This window comes from Leopardus geoffroyi, chromosome B2 (genome assembly GCF_018350155.1).
Source record: "Leopardus geoffroyi isolate Oge1 chromosome B2, O.geoffroyi_Oge1_pat1.0, whole genome shotgun sequence".
Classification (NCBI taxonomy): Eukaryota; Metazoa; Chordata; class Mammalia; order Carnivora; family Felidae; genus Leopardus; species Leopardus geoffroyi.
In genome coordinates, this window is record NC_059332.1 from 125,409,870 (window position 1) to 125,435,124 (window position 25,255).

The following is a 25,255-nucleotide window of genomic DNA, read 5'->3' on the forward strand; positions in this document are numbered from 1 at the left end:
ACACAGAATCCGAAGCAGGCTCCAGGCTCTGAGCTGTCAGCACAGAGCCCAACCCAGGGCTCTGGGCTAGAGCCCATGAACAATGAGATCATGACCTGAGCCCAAGTCCAACATTTAATGACTGAGCCACCCAGACACCCTACTCTGATTTTCTAATGTGTCAGGAGGACAGCATTTAGAGAAATGGCACACAGACATAAAGCTTCACAGTTTCTAAATGACCCACCAACTCGTAGTCTGACTTCGAAGGCTGACTATAACATTCAGGGCCCTGTCTTTCTGTTTCCAAAGGGGAGGGCGTGGAGGAGGTCGAGGCTTGGTCCCATCCTGCCCTAACACACAGCACACACAGCCGCTTTGCCTTTCTTCATCCCATGTTCGCAAATTCATCCTGTTTTCCTTTTCACGATCCCTTAAGGTAGATGTTAGCAACCACATTTTGTAGATGAGGAACTACGGTTAGAACACTTAAATGCCTTCCCTAAAGTCACACGGCCTGCCGAGAAAGAAACTTGAGTCCCACAGCCCTGAGCTCAACCGTGGAGTTCCTTCCCAAGCCTGGCCATGCTCTGGGGAATCCACCTGCCACAGTGTTGCCCGTGTGGACCTCATGGCGTGGGTGCTCGCTCACCCTCGGGTACACCCCCCGGAATCACCAGAGAGAAGGGGGTTCACATCGCGCCATGAATATGAGAGTATCTCATCTCACTGTTGGTCACAACACCTGACAATGGTTTTAAGACAATAGGTTTGACAACTGAAACCTTAATTTAAAATGATTAAAAATATTGGAGAACTCCAATATTTTAAAAACATTTGTACACATAAAAGTATAATACGGGCTCCAAGCCAGCTGCCAGGTGGGGCTATAAATGTATTTTTTTTTTTTAACTCATTAGGAATGTCTAAATGGGTATGATATAGATAGATAGATAGATAGATCCTGTGTTTGAAAGATAAAACTTTACCAAAACAGCGTGTTTATAGTATTTCATAGAGTGAGTTTTCTGGTTTTTCTCTTACATTTACTTTATATTTGAATTCTGGTTCATGAAGTTATGGTTGATTTGTTTTGGGCAAAGATCACATGGCATTACACTTCGTATTGTTATATTTCATTTGGGGCGGTGTGGGGCATCCGAGGGCTAAAGGGAGAAGGAGAAATTGTGTTCTAAGAGTATTAATAGTTCTAGGCTCAAACACAAGGCCATTGCATTTTTAAAAATTAAATATTTTCATTGTTTTCTATTGTAAGGATACTCATTTTCCAACTTTTGAAAAGTACAGATAGAAGAGAAAGAATTACTTAGTCCCAGCACTGAAAATTAATTTCGAAGCAGATTAGTTGATAGGAGGGTTAGCTCATTTCACTTCTTCTGTCTGCAGTGTTGTCAATAAAACACTATAAATCAGTCAGTAAACACTGGGGAAAAGGCACAGGAGAGCAATCAAGAGTGGGCAACCCAAAGGCTTCCTCACTGGACTATCACCATCATGAAGGCGAGGCTCTGTGCCCTCCCATCGTTGTGTAGTGACCACCTAGCACGTGTCACTGAATACGTATTCAAGTAGACCAGATGGATAGACATCAAGCCTCAGTCTGGCCCCCTCGGGATCCAAGACTGGCCCGATGGGAGGGGCTAGTTGGTGATACCAGATCAAGCCGTGGTCAGCAGGGTCCACCACAGTCCCCTGTCAAGGTCCCCTTCAACCTTGTATGCTGTAAACCCCAAAGGGGGAATCTCAGAATGACCGCCCGACTGTTCTGTCGGTCATTTCTCTGCCTCCTTCAGCTTTCAGGCTCTTGGAGGCTGTAAACACGGAAAGAGTCATTCTGCTTTCCCTGTGAGTCCTTAATGCCTTTCTACAGGAGAGAAAGCTCCAGATGGACTCAGCTGGAAAGCGAACGGGGGTTGTCAGGGAACTCTTACGGAGTGAGAGAAAATATGTACAGATGCTGGAAACGGTGAGAGAGGTCTACGCAGCACCACTGCAAGCAGCCCTGTCATCAAATAGAGCGATTCTGAGTGCTGCAAATATCCGGATCATTTTCTCCGACGTTTTGCGGATTCTAAGTCTCAACAGGTAAACTCTGTGTAGGCATTTCTTCAAATATTCACTCATCATGCCTTGGGAGGAGCCCACCCTTAATTATTTCAAAAGCTGCACAGAGGCTCTTCTCCGCCCTGCTCAGAGCCCCTGATCATCTCATGAGAGAGGACTTTTGCTGCTGGGCTGCGACCAAGAGTGAGAACTCCTGCCTCAGTTCGATGCTGCGGTTCAAGGAGTGGAGCTGAGTGCCTGGGGACTTTGTATTCACTATATTGTTCACGCAGAAGGTGATGGGAAGAACTCTCTTGTTTTGTTTTGTTTTGTTTTTGAGATGGTAGTGGGGAGGGTGCGGGTAGAGGCAGAGAGAGAGAGAGAGAGAGAGAGAGAGAGGGAATCCCAAGCAGGCTCCACACCCAGGGCAGAGCCAGTTGTGGGGCTTGATCTCATGACTATGGGATCATGACTTGAAGCCAAAATCCAGAGTTGCACGCTTAAGCAGCTAAGCCACCCAGGTGCCCCTTTTATTGATTTTATTTTGATTTTTTGAGAGTGCCTGTCACTGTTCTTAATCAGCAGTGCCCAGGTGAGCAAAGGGAACGAAAACAAAGGATTTCATGGAGTCAGGTCACTAGGATACTGTACTTCGAGAACCCAAGGCTGGAGGGTCGGCTCAATGACAGCAGGTTGTTTCACGTACGCCCCAGTTGACAAAGAAACGTGACCACGTGCACCAGCGGTAAAGACAGAGTGAGCTGGTGCCTCTCTGCCAGAGGCAGAGTCACCTCTCTGGGTGACTCAGAAGTGCCTCTCACTCCGTGCCCCTCCCCCCCCCCCCCCCCCCCCCCCCCCCCCCCCCCCCCCCCGCCCCGCCAGCTCCTGCAAAAGGAACAGGTTGAACAAGCCTCTCCCTGGTTTCAAGTCCCCTCAAGGGTGGAATGAAGGACAACCTTAGGGTCTCAGGGAAACGGGCCGGGTTGGGGGGGGGGGTGGCATTTGAAGCGAGTCAGTCACTCTCCTCTGAGGACTTTAAGAAACCTTTGCCGCCCTCCTGGCTGGCCATGTGGGAGGGGTGCTGACCGGGGCAGGCCTCCGGAGGCCGGCCGGGGCTTCTGGCTCAAGGAAATGAGAAAGAGAGATGAGGCTTCTCCAGAGGCAACCTACGTCCTCACACCCCAGTTCCTCCCCCTTTCCTGGCAGACCTGCCCTGCTCTGTGTCAAGGCAAAACGACTGGACCAAATCCCTGCCAGCCTGCGCTGATGACAACTAACCTGGTTTTTAAGTTTCCAGGTTATCCCTGGCCACTCTTTCACGGGCATGCTTCTCTCCTATGGCAGGCAGTTTCTAGACCACCTGAGAGACAGACTGCAGGAATGGGGCCCGGCCCACGGCGTGGGGGAAATATTCCTAAAGTTTGGAAGCCAGTTGAACATATATACCAATTTCTTCAACAATTACCCGGTTGTTCTGAAAACTATGGAGAAGGTAATGATTGAGTTACCACCCAGGCACGTATGAGACCTTCTGAGCTCGAGAGGAAGTTTTGTGTGCGATCCAAAGGACTAGGATTAATAGGGAAAACTTCCTCCCTACTCTTAGCTTCCAGTTTGCTGTGAACTCTTTGGGGATGGCGACTCTGACTTATTTAATTTCGTATCACTAGGGACTAGCATGGTGCTTGATACACAGGCCCCAGGAACTGATTGTTGGACAGAACTAATCATACACGTTTCCAAGCTTTCATCTGTCCCAGATACCCTGTGGTTCGCTTATAGAAAACCGTCAAACAATTAGGTAGAAACAAAACTGAGAGCCCTGATTCTACTCTGCCAACACGTGTGGTCCTGCGTGGCCTTGACAAGCTCAACTCTCTTATGGAGAAAAGGAATCGATAACCCTCGTTGCTTGGAATAGGGACACTCAATTTGAAAAATCTCATTGTGAAATAAGGAATTTCTTTGCCTTCCATCCCTTGGAGAGTTCATTATACACAATTCTTCCCACTGCGACCGACGCCATATGTAGTCTGGGCAGGAACATTCAGGTCCTTCTGCGTCACTCGCTGCTCTCGTTGGGGTCTCTTCTGACGGCCGTGAGATCTTTCTTTCCGCGCTCTTCAATTTGTGTGAAAAGCGCAGCAGAAGACGGCACCTTGACTTCTGCCAGTGTCGGCTGCGTCCACTCCGGCCGTGTCCGCCCATCTGCACTGAGGCCGAGGGGAAGGCTTGGGGGCTGGGAGGCCTCTGGACGATCCCTGACCTCAGACGTCTCCCTTTGTAGCATTCTTCTTGCCCCACTTAGGGAGTTCAAACACTGCTAGACAAGTGAATGATGGGAAAGTTGCGTGAATAAGGCGATTTCATGGGACCAACCATAGGACGGAAATGGGAGCAGAGTGTCACATATTGTCACTAGCACGGGGTGTGCATATAAGCAAGTACTCAGTGAACGTTAGCTCTTAACATTACAACAGTGAATATTTGCCTTCTGGAAATTAGCATTACTGGTGTCTTCTAGGCATGTGTGTGCTGAGAAAAATGAGGTAACTTCCGGAGGGCTCTACTAAGATGAACGAATGCATTTTAAAACATATTTGGCACAGTGGAGCCTCTTTCTAATGCTCCTGTGGAAAACATAGTCAACAGCAGTATTATAGGTGAATAGTTTCTTACTGTGGGGATAACACTTACTGCCTGACAAGCACTTTATGGAGAGGATTCTTCCTCTCCTCACCACGAGAGTTAGGTACAGTATCCATGGGAAAACGGAGGCTCAGAGAAGTGAAATAACTTGACAGGGTCACATAGAATTAGGTAGAATTAAATTAAATCTTTAATTCTAATCCAGGCCTACCTGGCTGCAATGCCATTTTGTCTATACTGACTCAGTTCACTGAATACCTTTAGTGCAGAGAAACGATACCAGCATTCCGAGCTTTCCTGAAGAGGCATGATAAGACCATTGCTACCAAAATGCTGAGGTGAGTTCTGACGGAAAGCACGGTGGGGGTGCCCTAAGCACAGGGCACACTTTGACCTTCCAAAAGTGACCAGCGTTCCATTTTCTATGCCTCCCACAGCCTCCCGGAGCTGCTCTTATACCCATCCAGGAGATTTGAAGAATATATTAATCTTCTGTACGCTCTGAGGCTTCATACTCCTGCAGAACATGTTGACCGTGGGGACTTGACCGCTGCGATTGACCAAGTCAAAAACTATAAACGTTATATAGATCAGGTTGGTTGCTGGTAAGAGTTGGTGTCCTTGAAAAATGTTACAATGCTTTGCGGTACTGACTCAAAGATCCTGAAATAGCTTATCCGGTCGTGGTGTTCTTTACTTCAAAGTCTTTTATCCCTTTCATGTGAAATCATCGGGTTCAGGGATTTGGAGCACTAAGGGCATCTATTCTAAGCCAAGCAACATGAGACACAATGTTTTCAGACATCTGCGTAAGCGCAATAGAACTTTTATTAATATGAAAGTTTGAAGACTCGGATATTTAGATTGATTTTTCTAGATAACTAAGAGGAAAAAAAAGCAAAATTCTTTGTTTCTAAAGGTACTTCTTACCGTGTTAATTAAATTTTCTGACTCAGTAAGTATCGCAATCATAATCATTCTCGGGGGTGCCTGGGTGGCTCTGTTGGTTAAGCATCTGACTTCGGCTCAGGTCGTGATCTCACAGTTCATGAGTTCAAGTCCCACTTCGGGCTCTGGGCGGACAGCTGGGAGCCTGGAGCCTGCTTCGGATTCTGTGTCTCCTTCTCTTTCTGCCCCTCCCCCACTTGTGCTCTGTCTCTCAAAAATAAATAAATGTTAAAAAAAAATTTTAAATCATAATCATTCTCTGAAAGAATTTGGCATCGTGGAAGACAGTTCTATCGTTCTGAAAATACTGTTGTGATGGGCGTACTGCATGGGCAGCCAGGCTGAATGTAACCTGATAACATATTATGCCCTGAAGATACTTTCTGAATACAGTGCTGTCACTTGTGTCTTTGTTTTAAAACACGGGATACGATGGGGCGCCTGGCTGACTCAGTTGAGTGGCCCACTGTTGATTTCAGCTCAGGTCACGATCCCAGGGTCACGGGATTGAGCCCCATGTCAGGCGCCGCGCCGAGCGTGGAGCCTGCTTAAGGTCCTCTTTCTGTCTCCCTTTGCCCCTCTACCCTGCTTGCATTCTCTCCCTCCCTCTCTCTCTCTCTCTCAAATAAAAATAAAAATAAAAATAAAAATAAATAAATAATTGGGGACACGAAACTGAGATTCTTATTAAGCGTTATGAACATACTGAGCCCTCTATCAAGTGACATAAAATATTTTAAATCTAGTTTTTCTGTATAAAACTTTCATAATTTTAGTTGGCCTAAAATCACTTTGTTTACTAGATGAAACAAAACATCGGTACGAGAGATCAGCTGTCAGACATACAGAGAATCGTCAGGGGATGCCCGGTACGTATTCGGATGTGCTCACTACATCTCATGCTCAGGAATGTAACCTCCGGTCATCGGCAAAGGAGACATGCATTTTTCCATTCAGCTAACGTCTGTTGAGGGCCTGCTGTGTGCGATGTGCTGGCGAGCTCTCACATTTCACTTCCTTGCTAGCTGTAAGGGTGCCTATGAGAAGAGGCACGAGTGAACTTGACCCCATCCCATCGTTTGTCTTCAGTCTTAGCTCTCTGATTGGTACTTCTGTAACGTGACCTCCTTTGGGGAAAGGGGCCGTGTCTTTTCTGATGTCATATCTCCCTGCACAGAGAGCCTGGTGCAGGATTCTGCGCACTGAGGATATCTAAAAAATCTCAGGAGTCATCTGTTAGCTGCTGCCTATATAGAATATCATCTGGTCCCACTCTACCTTCTCTCTTACTGCCTTGCCTACCACTTTATGATCAAAGAAATCTACTCATAGTTCTTCAATAATGTTAATCTTTCCTCACACATTTGTGCTTTGCTCATGCTTTGCCTTCTCTGAAATTGCCTTCCTTTCCCACTCCACTGGATAAACTCTTTCTCCTTTAAAAGTCCAGTTCAGGGGCGCCCGGGTGACTCAGCCAGTCAGTGTCTGACTTCCACTCAGGTCGTGATCTCGCGGTTTGTGAGTTCAAGCCCTGCGTCGGGCTATGCTAACAGCTCAGAGCCTGAAGCCTGCTTCGGATTCTGTGTCTCCCTGTCTCTCTGCTCCTCCCCCACTCACACTCTGTCTCTCTCTCAAAAATAAATAAACGTTAAAAAAAAAAAAAAAATCCGGTTCAGGGGCACCTGGGTGGCTCAGTCAGTTAAGCATCAGACTCTTGGTTTTGGCTCAGGTCATGATCTTGTGGGTTGTGAGTTCAAGCCCCTCACCAGGCTCCGTGCTGACAGTGCAGAGCCTGCTTGGGATTCTCTCTCTCCTCTCTTTGTTCCTCCCCTGCTCGCTCTGTCTGTCTCTCAAAAATAAACTTAAAAAAAAAAAAAAATCAAGTTCAATCATCATCTTCCTTGGGAAGTTTCCCCAACATCTCCAGCTGTGAGTTCCCCCTTCCTGGGTTTTCCGCAGCACCTTGAACATCTCTCCCACGCTTTTTTGTAACCCTTAATTCATAAGACTGGGAGCTCCATCAGGTATGAGCTATGATTTACTTGTCTTCTAGTAGGAGTTCACCATATGAATTATGTTGAATTAAAGTATCAATTGATTGGAAATGTTATTTATTTATTTATTTATTTATTTAGGCCAAAGTAGGGAAACGAGACGGAGCTGTTTTGTTAGAATTTAGATCTGGACATTTTGGTAGGGAGAGTGAAGTTGACTGGATTACAAAAAGTCCCAAATCTTGGCACTCACAGAGTCTGAACTTTATCTCTGGATCGCTGTTCATAACAAGCAATCATCTCCATAGCTAGATCAGTACAAGGGCCTAATTTCTTAATTTGTAACAATCGATTCATTACCCTTTCTTGATAGATCCCTTCTTTCCTGCTTCCAACCCTCCTCCTCCTCCTTCTTCTTTTAATACTAGGAAAGCATTTAAAGAATTTGTAAATAAAACAGTAATTTCAGTAGCTTTAAAAATTAGACAACAGGGGCACCTGGGTGGCTCAGTCCGAAGAACATATGACTCTTGATCTCGGGGTCGTGAGTTCAAGCCCTATGTTGGGTGCAGAGATTACTTAAGACTTGACAAAATAAATTAATTAAAAAAATTAAAAATTGAAGATTAGATAACACCCTCAGAATATAGTTTTCATGGTCAATTCTGTGGTCTAACGAAAGCCTGTTTTGTTAATAGTAAAAACACTCACTTTTTCATAATTGAACTGAGTTCTACTCAACAGTGTGCAGGATATCAAATGGTTCTGCAGTAGTGGGACTTCTATTTTCTACAAATTTATGAATGTGTCTAATTTTGTTTTTTATTTCACAGACTCTATCAGAGGAAAACAGATATCTGATTAGGGTCCAAGATGTAGCCCAGCTTCACTGCTGTGATGAGGCAGTAAGTTTCTCTTTAAGGTAAGCATTGAACTATCCTAAGGCTGTGACTGTGAGTTGCTCACCTTGTATCTGGGATTGAGTACAAGGTCTGACATAAGTTTACAACAAATCTTTGTGCTGTACTGAAAACTTACACACACATTCCTCCGAGATGATGTAAGGTGCTTTACTCACTTACTCACATTCCAGGCAGCTACTGGATAGAATGGGAGAAAATACATGGTCTCTGCCAGAACCACAAACTGCATAGAAGCAGGAATTCTGAAGGTTGGTCACTTCCCTGCTGAAAGGAGATCCAAGTGGTGGGTATCACACCCGTGATTTGCTCAACTATAAGAAAGAGAAGGCCAGTTAATTATCCTCAGATAGTTATTGAGGTTAGTATTAAAAAGGTCTCACCAAGGAACCACCATTGTATTGAGGGCCCACTGTATCTGTTCTGCACCTCACAGTAGTGTAAGAACAGAAGATGGGAGGGTGCTAATTTCCATAAGCTAGCACCCCCTTTCCTCCTTTAGAACAAGGATGGGGCGCCTCTGGGTGGCTCAGCCCGTTAAGCTCCCGACTCTTGATTTCGGCTCAGGTCACGATCTCACGGTTCATGGGTTTGAGTCCTGCGGTGGGTTCCAGGATAGCAGCGCAGAGCCTGGTTGGGCTTCGCTTTCTCTTCCTCTCTCTCTGCCCCTCCCCCCCACTCTCCCTCTTTCTCTCAAAATAAATAAATAAAGATTTGAGGAAAAAAAAGAACAAGGATGGGCAAACTTTTTCAGTAAAGGGTCAGATAGTAAATATCCCGTGGCAACTACTAACTTCACCGTTGCAGCACAGAAGCAGCAACATAATGATCCAATACATAAATCATACAGTCTTCATAGACAATAGAGCACATAAATGAACCAGTGTGGCTGTGTGACGATAAAAGTTTATTTATAAAACAAGTGGGGTCATAATTTACTGATCCCTGCTTTGGAAAATTATTCGCACAACTATGTTCTTAGTATTAATGGCAAAGATGAGAAACCAACAAACAGCAACCAAACTGGAGAGACATCAACTCCCTTAATTTGTCCGATTTCAACAAAAGAAATAAAAATGGATTTGCCTGTCATTTCAATGAATATTTCAGTGAATGTTTCCCAAAGGCATAGGTCAGTGTGTGGGGGTCGGGGTGGGGGGGGTGGGGGGTGGGGGGGGAGGTGATGGTTGGAAGAAACCCAATCCTCTCACCTCTATTCCTACCTGGAATGACTCTAAATGAAAATCAAATTACACAATTGCATCACTTTTGTCATGGTCACAGTGTTTTTGTTTCGTTTTGTTGATTTTGTTTGGTAATGTTAGAAGTGAGCTGCAGTGACGGAAGGAAACTAGCTAGCAAACCAGCAATTTTGAACATATTGGTGTAGTAGGAGACATGCTAGGGATTATTCCAATTTTTTATTATTAGAATTTATTTTACCTTCATGTACTCATGAAGGTGACACTCTGTCTTTATGTAAGTCTGAGTTTCTGACCTACATAATTTACCTTTTCTCTAAAGACCGTCTTTTAACGTTTCTTGCTAGGAAGGTCTACTGGCAATAAATTTCCTCAATTTTTGTTTGTCTGATAAACTTTCACTTTTGAAGGATAATTTTGCTGGCTACAGAATTCTGGGTTGCTGGGTTTTGTTTTGTTTTTTTTTTTTCTTTAAATGCTTATTCCACTGTACTCTCTTCTTGCTCGCATGGTTTCTGAACAGACATCCAATGTCACCGTTGTTCGTCTTTGGTAAGGTGTTTTTTTTGTTTTGTTTTTGTTCTCTGGGTTCTTTCAAGATTTTTTCTTTGTCTTTGATTTTCTGGACTTTGAATATAATATGCCTGTGTAGATTTTTTTGGTATTTACCCTGCGTGGTATTCTATAAACTTCCTGGATCTGTGGCTTGGTGTCTGTCAATAATTTTGTAAAATTCACAGCCATCATCACTTCACATACTTCTTCTGTTCCTTTCTCTTTATTCTCCATCGTCTTTTCCCATTAGATATATGTACATCTTTTGTAATTGTCCCACATTTCTTGGAGAGTCTATTCCTTTTTCAGTCTTTTTTCTCTTTGCTTCTAAGTTTGGTAAGTTTCTATTGATGTACCTTCAGGCTCATTGATTCTTTCCTCAGCTATGTCCCATCTGCTAATGAGCCCATCAAAGGCATTATTCATTTCCATTTCAGTGTTTTCAATTTCTGCAATTTTATTTTGGGGGGTTTCCATTTTTTTGTTCATATTACCCATCTGTTCTTTTGTTGCATGTTGTCCACTTTTTTTTCATTAGGGTCCTTACTTTATCATAAACATTTAAAATTTCTGTCTAATAATTCCAACATCATCCCTGCCATGTGAGTCTGGTTCTAAAACTTGCTTTATCAAACTGTTTTCTCTCCTCTTAGCAAGATTTGTAATTTTTCTTGAAAGCTAGATATATTGGGTGAAAGGAAATGAGGTAAATAGGTCTTTGGTGTGAGGTGTTATGTTTATCTGGCTAGAGGTTAGCCTGTGCTTACTGTTTGTTGTAGCTGTGGTGTCAGAAGCTACAGTTAATTCTGGTGTTCTTGTTTTTGTCTCCCCTTTTGTCACTGAGTTTCCCTAGAGATCTCTTTAAGCACATTTTTTTTTAAATTTTTTTCCAACGTTTTTTATTTATTTTTGGGACAGAGAGAGACAGAGCATGAACGGGGGAGGGGCAGAGAGAGAGGGAGACACAGAATCGGAAACAGGCTCCAGGCTCTGAGCCATCAGCCCAGAGCCTGACGCGGGGCTCGAACTCACAGACCGCGAGATCGTGACCTGGCTGAAGTCGGACGCTTAACCGACTGCGCCACCCAGGCGCCCCACCTAGAGATCTCTTAAATAAGGTCTGAACCTTCTAGTTCTTTTTAGCTATAATCCCTGTCGTTATAAGGAGTCCTATGGATGTGGTAGTCAAACGGAAGGAAGGGGAGGGGAGGGGAGGGGAAGAGTTCTATAGTCTTCTGATGAGGTCTTCGTTTTTTTTAGTGAGCTGTGTCCCTAGGCTAGGACCTTCAGAAGTGCTTCTCAGTCTTGTTTTCTGTTTTGTTTTGTTTCATTTTGGTGCCCCTCTACTGACACAGGAAACTGAGAAGGAGCTGGAGGTACAAGTTTCCCTCCCCCATGTTGGTTCGATTCTGATAAAAATAGTTTCCCTTGAAGGCAGTCCTTTGTTAAGGAGAAGAGAACTCTTTGGGCATGTTTCAGAAAAGTTACTTTTCCCTTCCCCATCTGGAAGAATGAAAAGATTTTTCTCTCGATTTTACAGTGAGAACCTGGTGGGGCTCCTGAAAGTACAATTCCTGCAACTTTCAAATTCATGCAAGTGGGGACAGAATGTTCCCCTAAGGCTAGGCTTCCAGGCGTTCCTAATCTCTTAAACTAGTTCACACTGTCTCTAGCAGTTAGTCAATTATCTTTTAAATATTCTTTCCTGATGCTGCTCCCTCAGGGAGTTTCTGCTTCCAGTAAGCGGTGATTCCCTTAACAGTGTGTCTCCCCAGCTTTTGGGTGGCTGGTTTACCTTATGACCTCAATTCTTTGATGGGTCTAAGAAGAGTGGCTGATTCTGAGGTTTTTAGCTTCTTGTTTGTTGTGAGGGTGAAGTTAGGACTTCCAAGCTTTTTGACATGTCCAACCAGAAACCAGATGTCTCAATGTTTAGAATTTAGGCTTGTCTTCAGTATTTGGACAACCGAGAGTACATTTTGAGGATAACGAGAGGATACCAAATTATTTTATACTCTAATTATGAGGTACATGTATATTTCAATAGGCACTATCTCAGTGATTTGCCAAGCAACAAATGTACATAGAATTTTACATCAACAGCTGAAATTAAATACAAGATAGTTTCATATTCCAGAAGATATTACAGAATATTTAACCTGAAACTTTACTATCATTTTGGAAAGTCACATGAAACCCAAGAAATCCCATTCCTATGACTTCCATCAGGGATTTCTAATCAGAGGAAACTGCTGATATTTATACTGACTCACATGAGTATAAGCTTTTATAATTTACTATATTTCATTAATGCTATCTATCTATCTATCTATCATCTATCCACCATCAATCTATATCTACACTCAACACAGGGCTTGAACTAATGACCCCAAGATCAAGAGTCGCACACTCCTCTGACTGAGCCAGGCAGGCACCCCTATAATTTATTGTATACTTTAAATTTTCTCATTTGATATACTCATTACAATCACTTGGTGAAGCAAGTAGGACTGGAACCAAGTTACGGGCGGGAATCTGGATTTAACTTGTTTGAGGCTGAAGAGGTGCTGGTCTGAAACTCAAAACCAGGTCTCAGTGCTCCTACTGATTAGACCAGCAGGTGGAAAGATGAATTAACCTTCCTCATAATAAACTCACCACCTGAGCAGCAGGTATGAAACAACGAATAAACAAGAGCTGTGACACAGAAAAAATAAGTAAATATTTGCACCGTAAGTGAAAAAATTTCCTCAGGGGGTAGAGATGAAATCAGAGAGTCATTTTCGAGTTAGGAAATTTGGGGTTATTGTTTGTACCTCTGTGGATATCGCCCACAGAGTTTTGGGATATGTTAAGCTTTTATAATACATTATGGAATTTGGAACTTTTATAATATAGTTTTTTCCAGAAACGCCAATTTTCATTTATGTGACTTTAAGCCTGCTGGTTTTTAAATAGACTTTTTTTTTTTTTTTTCTTTCCTTCCCTCTTTCCTACCTTGATGCAAAGGTGCCCAAAGGTGGAGCCTTCTAGGACTGGCGAATAGTGGCATGGCCTTGAATCACTAAATGGAGCCATCCACTTCTCAGACCAAGTCCTCTTGGGACTTGGAAAAACCCTATTACACTGCCAATATAGATTGTAAACTTTCCTTTTTAGCCTTACCCCAAAAGACCTACAGTCATTTACCAGGGCCACTGTGTTTTGGGGACTTCCCAGGGATACGGGACTCTGAACTGATTCTTATTCTGGAAACTCAAAAAGCCACACAACCCTCAAGTCAGAGTGTGGATGTATGGGAGCGACAGTTTTGGCTCAGGTCAGCTCACAGAACCAATGGCTCAGTTGTCTGTTCGTGCCCGAGGTTGTATTCTGAAAATTCCTTTGAAGGTTTTATGTATTTATAGTAGTTGGGTAGTTGGTAGCTTTGGCCGTCTAATACAATAAACAACAAAACACTTCTAGGATGATGTTAGGAATTTAAACTAGAACAGAGCTGTTACATTTTTGCTGAGTCATTTGACCTACTTCTGAGTAAGAAAAGAAATTCTATCCAAGTTTAGAGGAAAAACTCTACCCCTTAGGGTTGGTTCTTTTCAGTATGAGCAGAAGTGGCTATCTGAAACCCTACTGGGATCCATAGTTTCCACTTTAGCCGCTATTATGTCAATATGAAAGATGAAATTATTTACTTTTATATATGTAGAGGAATTGTTACGTTAAAAAAAAAAAGTTCTGGTGTTTCTTGTCTGGATGAAAACTGTTGATCTTGAGGGGCTTAATTTAGTAAATGGCTTTGAAACCTTTCTAGATAGAACTCAGGTATATAGAGAGAGTAAAAGTTTGGTTTGCGAGTATAATTCATTCCAGAAACATGCTTGTAATCCAAAGCACTTATATCAAAGCGAATTTCAAGAACCCTGGGCTCAGTTGTGATTGTGTGATGTTCGGCGTCACGTAGACATTATTTACCAAGTTAAAACTGTTTAGAAATGTTTGCTCGTCTTGCGGAACACTCGCAGAACGTCACTCACAATCCAAGGTTTTACTGTATTTTAAACAGCATTCTCATAAATCAGACTGAAATAACAGAAGCCTCTTTGTGCGTTTTCAAGCCTGTTTCCCTGTTCATGTCCTCTGATTACAAGTGGCCTCAACTACGAGTTAATGTGCCCGCTCCTTTCCTTCCCTGGGCCACCTAACCACTCACCTGCTCCAAGTGGGTCACAAAACTGGAATTCTTTCATTTACCTCCACTTTCAATATTACCCCTTCCAAAGGTAAAAAGTGATCATTTACCAAAGCAGACACTCCTTTCAAAGCCACTTCTTTAAATCAAACTTGTATGCACGTTCTCTGATAATTGAGATAAAACAGAAAAATTTTATTATAGCTTTGAACATTTTTCTAAACTGGTTATGATAGGAAAATTAATTGTTATCAGTAATATGGTAAAATGAACGCCAAAAAAGGGCAAGAATATGGGTGTTCTTTACCTATTTAAAGTGGTCATTCACCACATGTAGACCATTACATACAGACTTTGTATAAATGTTATCTCCTGCCTTTCCTGCTTCCTCTCTCCCTCACCCCTCTTGTCAGAATACCCTATCAACTTGACCTAGAATATTGTTTCTTGCAAGCACCCCAACTCCTTCCAGCCTAAATCATAATCACATAGAAATGGGAAGGGAATGTGTGAAAAAGAAAAAGCTGGCTTACGGTTGGGTGACCACAGCTCTTCTATTTACCCACACATCTAACACAACCTATATTTCCTAATACTCTCCAAAAAGCTGAATCTGAAGCATAGTACTCCTTAAAAAATGTCTAACTCCCGGAACCAGTCCTTTGCCTAGCTTGACGTGGTTGTAACCAATAAATCATTTAAATGCTTCACTGTTCAAAATGTGGTCTGCACATCAGCATCATCTATTAGATGAGCTGAAAACCTATTAGATTTTAGAAATGTAGAAACTCACAGGCTACTGTAGCTCTACGGCACTAAAATTTGCATTTTAACACAATTCTCCAGGCAATTTCGATGGACATTAAAGTTTGGACCACGAGGTGTGCCTGGGTGGCTCAGTTAGTTGAGCGTCCAACTTCGGCTCAAGTCGTATCTCACGGTTCATGGGTTTGAGCTCCGTATGGAGCTTGCTGCTGTCAGCGCAGAGCCTGCTTTGGATCCTCTGTCCCCACCCCCCATCTGCCCCTCCCTCACCCTCTCTCAAAAATAAATAAAAATGTTAAAAAAAAAAGTTTGTGCTATGTACAAGCCAGAACCATTGTATAAAATAGATTCTAAATGGTAATTATAGCAGCTTTTAGGGACAGCAATCTGGAAGTTTTCGATAAAAATACATAAACCCTGTGACCAATCAATCCAACCCCCTAAAACCTATCTGATAGAAATAACAGCATGTAAGGGATTTGTTTACATGTAAAGATCGGTTTATTGGAACACTGCTCATAGTGACAACAAAGAACTAGTGAAAGGAAGGAGAGAGAAAGGGAAGGGAGGAAAAAGACCCAGGCCTATAAACAAAACCAATGTGCATCAAAAGGGCTACCCACACCATAAAGTATTAGTTGGCCATTAAAAAGGATAAATTAAAGCCATGCCAGTTAACTTGAAGTGATTTCCATTGTGGACAAAAGCAGGAAAAAAGTGTGACTAATATTTCCATTTTTGTAAAATAATGGCAACCTATCTATAAAAAGATGTGTATATTCGTGCATATGCATGTGATTACCTGAGCGGGGGAAGAAAATGAAGAAAGCCAGGTATTAGCTTGGTAACTTGGATGAATTGAATGTAGGGAGGAGGGAGCCAAGCAAAAAGAAAAAGTGACCAAAAAAGTACACTTAAAAAAACCAAGGGTATGGACTGATGTCACCTTAGCATTTATGTAAAACTTGATGTGGATGTTCATAGACAATTTAAAAATTAAACAAAGATGGTTGAGATAAAAAACGAAGAGACTTCCTGTGAACATCAAGCCTGTAAAGTGGCTCCCTTTCTTGGAGTAACTGAGGATTGCTCGATGGTTCTAAGAGAAGAAAGGTTTTTGATTATCCTTCCGTAAAACCCTGAGCCAGCTTCACTTAGCCACTCCTGGTGTGTGGGGAGGGGGACGCCGGGGACACTGTGTTTGGGGGGGGAGGTGCGGCTCCCCTGGTTCTTCCCCAACCCGTTGCTTGATTCTCTGCTGAGAAGTCCTACTAGAGCACACTGGCACCTACCAGACACAGAGACCCGGCTCCAGCAACACAACAGCAAAGGGGGTCAGAGACGGGGGTGGACATCACGTATTGCCTGTTGATAAACCATCGCAGCAATCTCAGTGAAAATGAAGAGCCGCTTAACCTTTCATACCGATGAAGTGTACCATCTATTGATTTCCCTCCAATCAAAATTAGAGAAATTCGAATTTCCTACCTAGGAGTTCAACGCATTTGTCCCTGCTTTGCGCTTAAGACACCTTGTGCCACACTGGTTCTTGTGTTTTTCTCTACCCCAAACTGTTGTTACCCTTAAAGATGAAACCAAACACTTACTTTCCCGATTACCCAAATACTTCAAACATTAAAATACCCAACTTGACCGAAGTTTGAAAACACAGCTTTTGCACGATTCATGTCATAAAGGAGGAAGAGTTCAACGTCCATTTGCCCCACACTGATTGACCATTTGGCCAATGAGTAAGTTCAGACCATTCCATCAAGGCACCTTGAGGCCCACCCACAGCCCTGGTCTGAGAGACAGGAGGGACTATTCACATCTGAGAGACAGAAGGGACCACACAGAACTTCAACCAGCCATTCCGAAGGTCTGCAGTGGGCAAAAGCCTTGACAACTGGCTTATCAATGCAAAGATGATGAGTTGTGTAACAAAGCATGTATGTATGTATACATAATCCTCCTTCACTTTTAACACAGGACCTATGAACACACCCGTGATCTCAGTCTTTTTCTCTTCAATGATGCACTACTCGTTTCGAGTCGGGGCACATCTCATACTCCGTTTGAAAGGACTTCAAAATCAACCTACCAGTTCATTGCGTCGGTGGCTCTTCATAGGTTACTTGTAGAGGATATTCCAGATTCCAAATGTATGTATTCTTTTTCTTCCAAGAGTTAAATACCTTCAGAAAACTGTATTATATAATGCTCATTAACTATGAAAATATAAAAGTGGGAAAAGGACTGGGATTTTAATTTGCAAGTTTGCTGATAATTATCCAAATGTTTTTTAGGTTTCATTAATGTAAACTTTCATCTATTAGAAATAGCAAAAGAAAGGAATGCTTGCATTTTCAGATGTGCACCCTACCTATTAGGAAAACAATTTCAAAAATCACAAAGGGAGGCATGAACGAACATCATCTTGAGTTCTTTGAAGCAATTGACAGGAGAGCTGGAGTCCTCATAACCACTACTGGCCACTTCTTGTAAATGCTACAATTTTAGATTATTATCCATCACTTTTCCATTTTACTAGGACTCTACACTGCCTATACTTGCTACTATTTTAGATGTCTACCTACATTCCCATTCCACTAGGACTAAGTGATTATTACAGATCTGTGCACCTTTTATTCCTTAAATTCATATTCAAGTTGAAAGTTCTTCTGTAATTAACAGATTTGCAAAGGATGTTTAGTAACAAACATTTCATTCATTAATAACCTCAATAGAACTATCGTCTGTTACAAAAAGAAATCCTCCTTAAAAACACTACTGTGCCTATTTTTAGTTATTATCCTGCACTCTACTTCCCAAGCTTAAAAGGATCTTTCTCTTTCCTCGATTTCTATGAGGCCCGACAATCTGGCCAATATTTTTCACTGCATGTCAAGGCAGGACGTAAGGATAAAGCTGGAACCAAGATCTTAGAGAAGGAACTCAATTAAAAGGGATGCTTCCCATTAGTGTTAGCCCCATTTTAAATCTGAGCCTGAAAAAAGATGAACACCAAAGGTGAAAATAAATATTTCCACCTAGAAGACAAACTCAGATAACCTGAGTTAAGCTGTCTATAATCACCGGGAATGGTTAAGGAGGGTAGGATGTCTGCTTTCACCTCCCCTTAGTAAGCTCTTCCCTGTGTCAAAACATCATTCTATAACCTGCTAGGCGGTTGGCACTCAAGTATGTAACTGGCTTAATTCTGACACCGGCCTTCATACCAGCGTGGTGCAGGCCTAGGTCTCACATCTCTACCTGCACCAGCTCTTAGTGCAGACCTTACTGATTCCGGTTCTTCTGGAGTGGCCGAGACAAAAAATTAAGGAACATTACATCATCTACCATTTAGTCTTTAAAACTAACTGCTAACTATAATTGAACAATTACAAAGACAAAAGTTATCTTAGATATCTAAATTATTCAGTATTTTTAGGAACTTATATTCTAAACTGGATTTGTATTTGTTGGAATCCCTTTTTAGTTTTCAAAAAATTCTCAAAGTGACTTGGTCAATTCTTGAATTTTAAAACATTTTGATTGTGACCTGCCAACATTAATTAGTATACCTCAAATATTGTTACAGATATCAGGAATGCATTTATTGTTCAAGGTCCAAAACGTGAATGGATTTGTGCTACAGAGGCTGGGGATGACAAATTCCTATGGTTGTCAGCACTCCAACATGCCATCAAAAGCAGTTTGGACAAGTGAGAAAACATTCTGGGTGCTAATTCTCCCTGGCAAACACAATGTATTTTCTATTCCAGAAGATCCACCAGGAAGCAGAATGACGATTTGTCACGGATGATAGGAGAACGAACTAGGATGATCCCTAGGGACTTTAGTCCCTCCTAACTTTTAAGCTTTATTGTCCATGTTCAACTATGTGAAATGTACAGTAACAATTTGAGTCCAAAATTTTGAAGCACTTCTTTTGGTAGTTATTTTCATAGACAATATTATTTTGATTAATTTGAAAGTTTTATTTTGTGATCTAATGAAAAACAAAATTGGAATAAAAAGCGTTTTTTAAATGATCAGTTTAGAGAAATATTTTGTTGGTGACTTATCATATCTTTATAAATTTTCATGATATAATTGATTTAGAAGTGTGTATAAGTAATATAAATAACTTAAAAACTTGTCGTCTATATCCTTAATATGAATGTAGTCCTCCAGAGAGCATTAAAAACAAACCACTACCAAGCACTAAAAAGTTTTCTGTGACTCTTAAGTGTTTTTTGGTTGCAAACTTCAAAATTTTCTTTCTTTCTTTCTTTCTTTGGCTTCAAAATTAAAATTTTAGACCTACCAAGTAAGTTTTAAAAAGTTAAATTAGACATTGTTAAATTAGAAGGCTGGTGGGGGAAAAAAAAAAACATTTAAGAAACAAAAATAAAGGAAGTAAGACAATTCTGTTTTAAGAGAAACAGCAAAATAGGTGTTGAGTAGTTTTCTGTGTCTTTAAAAGGCCTTCATTCAATTATTTAACAAACTGAAGCCATAACCTGTTAGCTACCTGGAAACTTTTGCTGATGTATGCAGTAATAATATTTTTCACTTAAAGTAGATATTAATATTGGAAGCTTTCAGTTGTCACTTTCCTGTTTCATATTCTCCTTTAAGATAATAATAAAATCTACTAGTACAGTCTAGGATTGTGAACTGGGCTATATTAAACATCTTTAATAAACACACAGATTCCTTCTAATTCTTGAAAACTTAAATTCTTGTTAAAAAATATACAGAAGTTAAATATTGTGCTGTTTTATTAGTGTAAAATCACACTTTGATTCTGTCATGATATATCCATGCAGCTTAACATCTTGATCCGACAGACAGAATAAACCATTAAAGGGAACATCTGTTGTTGGTCAGCAGTGAATGCAAATTTACAAATGTGATCAAAATGTATTTATCATATAATGTAAAACAAATTCTAAGACAGTATATCATTCTTAATAGGGCACACCTCACAAGCTCCATTGATAGGAAAAAACCTGTCTCTATGGCGAAAGAATGAAGGACAGGATAGCTGAAGGTAAAACTGGAAATCTCAAGAAATTTCCATTTATTCTGTGATAATTAATGCCCTCAGAAGTTTTAAAACATTATTACTTGAAAATAATCCCTGTAGTGACTGATAAGCATAAGCTTCTAACTGAGAGTCAAGTGCATAAATCATGCAAAAAATGGTGATGTTTGCAAGTGGACGGTACTTATGTTGTTGGTGGTTTCAACGCTTTCCCTTCCCTTCTAGGAGACAAATAAGAAAGGCCTGGCTTCGTAGCTGTCTTGTAAGTTTACATGACTGCTGAGTCAAAACCTCACACACGAAAATTTTAAGTTACTGGTAAAATGGCTCACATTTTCACAAGAGAAATGATCAATTCTGACCCCCAAGTGGACATGGAAGAACCTGAAAGTGCCACGTGACTCCTGAAGACTGCTGATTAGGGTTAAAGAGTGCCTCATGCAATACAGTTCTTTCAAATAAAAAAATTCAGTAGGAAACTCATTTTAAAGATTTTTACAAAAACACCCATAGGTGCTTTATGTAATCCTAAAAGACAACTTGACAATTCATTTAATTTTGTCTCCCCTTTTGCAAATATTTCAGTCTGTGCTGGAGATATAAACGGGAAGGCCGTTCTGTAAATCAAATCAGTGTGAGGTTCTGGCCACGTAAGCGCACTGGACCCATGTTCCGAGTTCCTGATGCTACGGAGTAAAGGAGAGTGGGCTGTGCCAACAAAAACAATATAACCTCCAGAAAAAGTCATCCTGACCCTTTTATTGTTGAAATTAAAAAATAAAAGATACTTAAATACAGGTGAACATATAGGGCAAAACAGAATCATAAAATTCAATGTTGAATTAAGCAGTGAGCTGACTGTCTGGGTCTCCAAATTGGCTTGGACCCAGAACTGCTTAAAAATGGGTATGTTCACAGTTAACGGCAATTGGCTTATAGGTGAGAGAACGGTCGAAGTTGTTCCAGTTGAACTTCCAGAGAGATTCTCTCCTCAAGAACATCCTGAGAAAAGATGCAAAGCTAAGTTATATTTCAAAGTACACAAAAATGAAGGCACATATACAACAACTAAGCATCAAGAAAACAATTTAAACTTGTGATGAAGGGATAGGCATTCATATTTTAAAAGGATACCTCACTTGAGAAAAGTAGTCTCTTTAAATGTACACAAAATTAAGATACGATCTTAACTGAAATCTTTTTCTTACAAAATAAATCAGGGTAATAAAATGTTTTTTAATTATTAGAAAAGCCAAAATTTGCAAATGATGGCTATTCATGCATGCATTTTGCATAAAACCTACCCCCTGCAGTAACAGCTGATGAATCAATTAAACAGATTCTTTCTCCTGGTGATATCTGGTCATAAAAACTCCTGAACCTCATCTGAGTTTCAGTTTCACCAAGAATAAATCTATTTTGCAATCAGAATTTCTAATCACTGTTGATTCTGAGCCATCTTTTCAGACAGCCAGGAAATTCTAACTCACCTGCTTTGTTTTTTCTTTTTCTCGATCACCCCGATAGTATCGTGTTTTAACCAGAGCTACCTCTTCCTTTTTCATATCATACTTCCTTTTTCTGTTCTCAGATATAGTGAGAAAAGTGATTTTTAACATAGCTTCTATATAGATGTTTCTATAGGCTTCCTTAGTTCTTCAGAAAAACATGTGCTGATAAGATTTCCATCGTCAAGGTATGGTAAGCAAGCTTGTTCTCAGTTTTACATTCTTCCTTTACAACAGACCAAATTCATAACCATAGACTGCAAATCTCTTCTTTGATCAAAGAGTTGTACAAAAATACCATTCATTCACAGGTATTTATCAAATGCCTCACATGCGCTAGGTTTTGGGGATGGAGACAATATGGTTGTGAGTTTATCTAGGGGAGCCCCAGTTTATTTCTGATGTCCTGGCCTACACATTAACACATCCCTCTCTCTTTTCTCTGAAAAGTATTTTGATTTGGACAATGTATTACGGTCGCCCTGAGCAGAAAATATGCTTTACTCTCAGTGAGTTCATTTTAGTAGGCCAGAGAGACAAATGTGCCATAGACAGTAATTCCAGATAGTGTGATAAATGCTAGATGAGGGATATAAACAGAATGTTTTGGGAATGAACTAACTCTGCATTTATTTTACAAATTTCATAATTCAATTTATACTTCCACAGACTCTTTTCTCATCTTTGTGGTTTACAACCTTGCTACGCGAACTGAGAGCAACAGTCATCATCTGGAAGCTTATGAGAAATGCAGAATTCTCAAGGCCCATGCCATACCTAATATGAACCAGAATTTGCATTTTAACATGACCCCTGATTAACTGTGTACATGTTAAGATTTGAGAGCCACTGGTTTACAAGACATGAGTATTTAATAATGTTGGTAAACCATAAATGATTCTGGCTAGTTTTTATTTGGAGGGATTCAAAGAAATCACAGTAGTAAGAAAAACAAACCCATTCCTCTCAAGTACAGATGACAGGAGTACACGCTGGCCATAAGCAGCATTTCTACTGAAGGCTAGTCTTTTCTCTTCCACATGTGACATGATCTAAATTGTCCGCAGCCTCCTATTTCTTTAGACCTGTTTGAGTCCCTTTAATAGATTCTGAGCTGTCTTTGATAAAAGGATAAACTAACAATACTCAAATCATCTTAGAATTCACTAAGAGCATAGAGAACCATGTCTATGATCTTGGAGACACCTGAGGTCACAACATTTCCTCTCTAGGGTTTCACTATGAAAGTTCAGGAATATTACAGAAACAGTGATGCCATATATATGTAGGGTATGGCAATCAGACCAGAATTGAATATGCAAAATTCCTTCTAATATGAAAAGGTTCAAAGGCGTAAAGAACATTTTCGATAACTCGTTTGTTTCTCTTGCTACCTGGGAAGTTCCATATAGCCTATGGATTGCTGGATCACTTCTAAGTTCCTGTTAACTCTAAGATGTTTTGAGTCCATGGAAGTTCCCCAGTAGAGATTCAGAATACCTTTAATTGTTGCTGCAATTCACTGTTCAATCTGGCCAAAACTGTGTTGGTTTCCTTATTGCGTCTAATTGATGCCTGAATTGCTTTCTTATCTTTCCCAACAGACCTGAGAAGATAAAGAGGGTAAGAAAACATGACTTTCATTTCTTATCTTTAAATTCTCTCACTCTTCCCTGACCTATCACTAAATCCAGAAAGTAGAAGAGCATCTTTTGCCTTAATGGCATAGCTCAACCTCACTTGCTTGGTTTCAGTGGTCAGCCAAAAGTATCAAAGCTTGATTATTAGTTATTGTTTTAAATATTCTTCTTCTGTAGAACTCATCAGCAAACCTCTTCTGTAAACAACCACACAGTAAATATTTTAAATTTGTGGGTCATATGGTTTCTGCAGCATATTCTTGTTTTGTTTTGTTTTTTTTTCCTTTCTCTTGGCTCTTCTCTTTTTTACACAAATGTGAAAGCCTTAGTTCTGGGACTTACAAAAACAGGCCATGGGATGAATTTGGCCCACAAGCCCCTGAGTCAGCTGGATCTAAGACAACCGTAGTTAAAATATTAGTGTTATTCTACACTATCAATTTTTTTAAAAATCTGCTCAAGGGTTTGCGTTTGGGTTTTAAAATGGAATTGAACTTAACAATAGAAAGAGGAAAAGCGGAAAGCATATTCCACCTGCTCATAAAAGAGAAAATGCTTAAAGAGGAGAAGCTGAGAACCTCTGCTCAACTAAAGAGCCAGTCTGATAATTTAATTGCTGTGCTTTTTGTTACGAGTAATTACATCTGTTTCAGAACTACTCTGATTACCTAGGAATAGAAGGCTGTGATGCAAGAACAGCAGCTAAGACACCGGTCTTTTGTGTGTGTTCATCAACTTCTGGCCTTAATTCATCTTCTGATTTTAATCTTCTGCGAACAGGTTTAGGTGGTGGCGCAAGCGGTGTTGTGCCTTTGCTCTGGAAGAGAAGAATTCCGTCAACAAGGAGCATGTCCTGAAGACATTCACGGTTAATTAGCACTTCACCAACATCATTTGCTTTCTTTAAACTGCTTATTCTCCAAAAATTAAAAGTCATCTGTCCCACTTTAAAACAATTTATACAGATGTAACCACAGCTAAGTTACATTTCAATAGGAGAGGCTGCTGACATCACAATTGTGAATGTACCTAACAAGATACTCTTTTAAAAAGGGCAACAGGAGTTCCTTGAGTCCCAAATCTGACTCAAAACTATAATATTCACAGTTTAAATGTTAACAAGAAACATGCTCAATATATATACCTGTGTAATAAGTATAAAAGGGAGTCTCCAGAAATATGTATCCATTATCCTAGGATTTCCTACTCAAAAATACTAAAATATATCAATAATAAAGCAATTTATAAACAAGTAGAAAGCTAGGCAATACTTTAAAACTCATAACTAAAATGCACAATAATTGTAACTTTTTAAATGTTTATTTGGGGGGGGAGAGAGAGAGAGAATGCGCACATGCATGTGACAGCATGAGCGGGGAGGGCAGAGAGAGAGGGAGACACAGAATCTGAGGCAGGATCCAGGCTCCAAGCTGTCAGCACAGAGCCCGCTGTGGGGCTCGAACCCACAAACCGTGAGATCATGACCTGCCCCGAAGTCGGACGCTTAACCGACTGAGCCCCCCAGGAGCCCCAGTAATTTGTAACTCTTGAATACAAGTGGACATTTTGTTGGAAACTGAGATTCAAATATGGTATTTTGGCATTTACCATAACCTGATTTGATCTGTTCATAGATAAAAATTGAGAATCAACTGCCCTATCTTTGGTTAAGTGCTAAGTGTTGCCATGAGCTGACAAAAACACACTATTAAAAAACATCACAGAAATACGGTACAAACTAAGGTGTCCAGAAAGCACAATTTAAGCACTTTCAGAGGCACGTGCTGTA

The 25,255-nt window shown here is 40.9% G+C and overlaps 2 protein-coding genes across 20 annotated transcripts in view; one reads left to right on the forward strand and one right to left on the reverse strand.

Moving 5' to 3' along the window:
- Window positions 1–19,709, forward strand: part of ECT2L (epithelial cell transforming 2 like) — an 81,645-nt gene extending 61,936 nt beyond the window's left edge. For 8 of the 12 annotated variants that reach the window (XM_045499804.1, XM_045499808.1, XM_045499810.1 and 5 more), the window contains 8 exons: window positions 1,871–2,085; window positions 3,388–3,535; window positions 4,957–5,030; window positions 5,130–5,286; window positions 6,444–6,509; window positions 8,468–8,556; window positions 17,255–17,427; window positions 18,867–19,709. In XM_045499804.1, coding sequence (XP_045355760.1) covers window positions 1,871–2,085; window positions 3,388–3,535; window positions 4,957–5,030; window positions 5,130–5,286; window positions 6,444–6,509; window positions 8,468–8,556; window positions 17,255–17,427; window positions 18,867–18,994 — 1,050 coding nt within the window. In that variant the 3' untranslated portion in view covers window positions 18,995–19,709. Of the gene's footprint in view, window positions 1–1,870; window positions 2,086–3,387; window positions 3,536–4,956; window positions 5,031–5,129; window positions 5,287–6,443; window positions 6,510–8,467; window positions 8,557–8,727; window positions 9,030–17,254; window positions 17,428–18,866 lie in introns of those variants that run through there. The other 4 variants (XM_045499815.1, XM_045499811.1, XM_045499813.1 and 1 more) reach the window with 4 other exon arrangements.
- Window positions 19,710–21,062: 1,353 nt separating this feature from the next.
- Window positions 21,063–25,255, reverse strand: part of REPS1 (RALBP1 associated Eps domain containing 1) — an 88,760-nt gene continuing 84,567 nt past the window's right edge. For all 8 annotated transcript variants that reach the window (XM_045499821.1, XM_045499823.1, XM_045499822.1 and 5 more), the window contains 3 exons: window positions 24,135–24,283; window positions 23,327–23,432; window positions 21,063–21,320 (listed from right to left, as the gene is read on the reverse strand). In XM_045499821.1, the coding sequence (XP_045355777.1) occupies window positions 21,252–21,320; window positions 23,327–23,432; window positions 24,135–24,283 (324 nt within the window). In that variant the 3' untranslated portion in view covers window positions 21,063–21,251. The remainder of the gene's footprint in view (window positions 21,321–23,326; window positions 23,433–24,134; window positions 24,284–25,255) is intronic.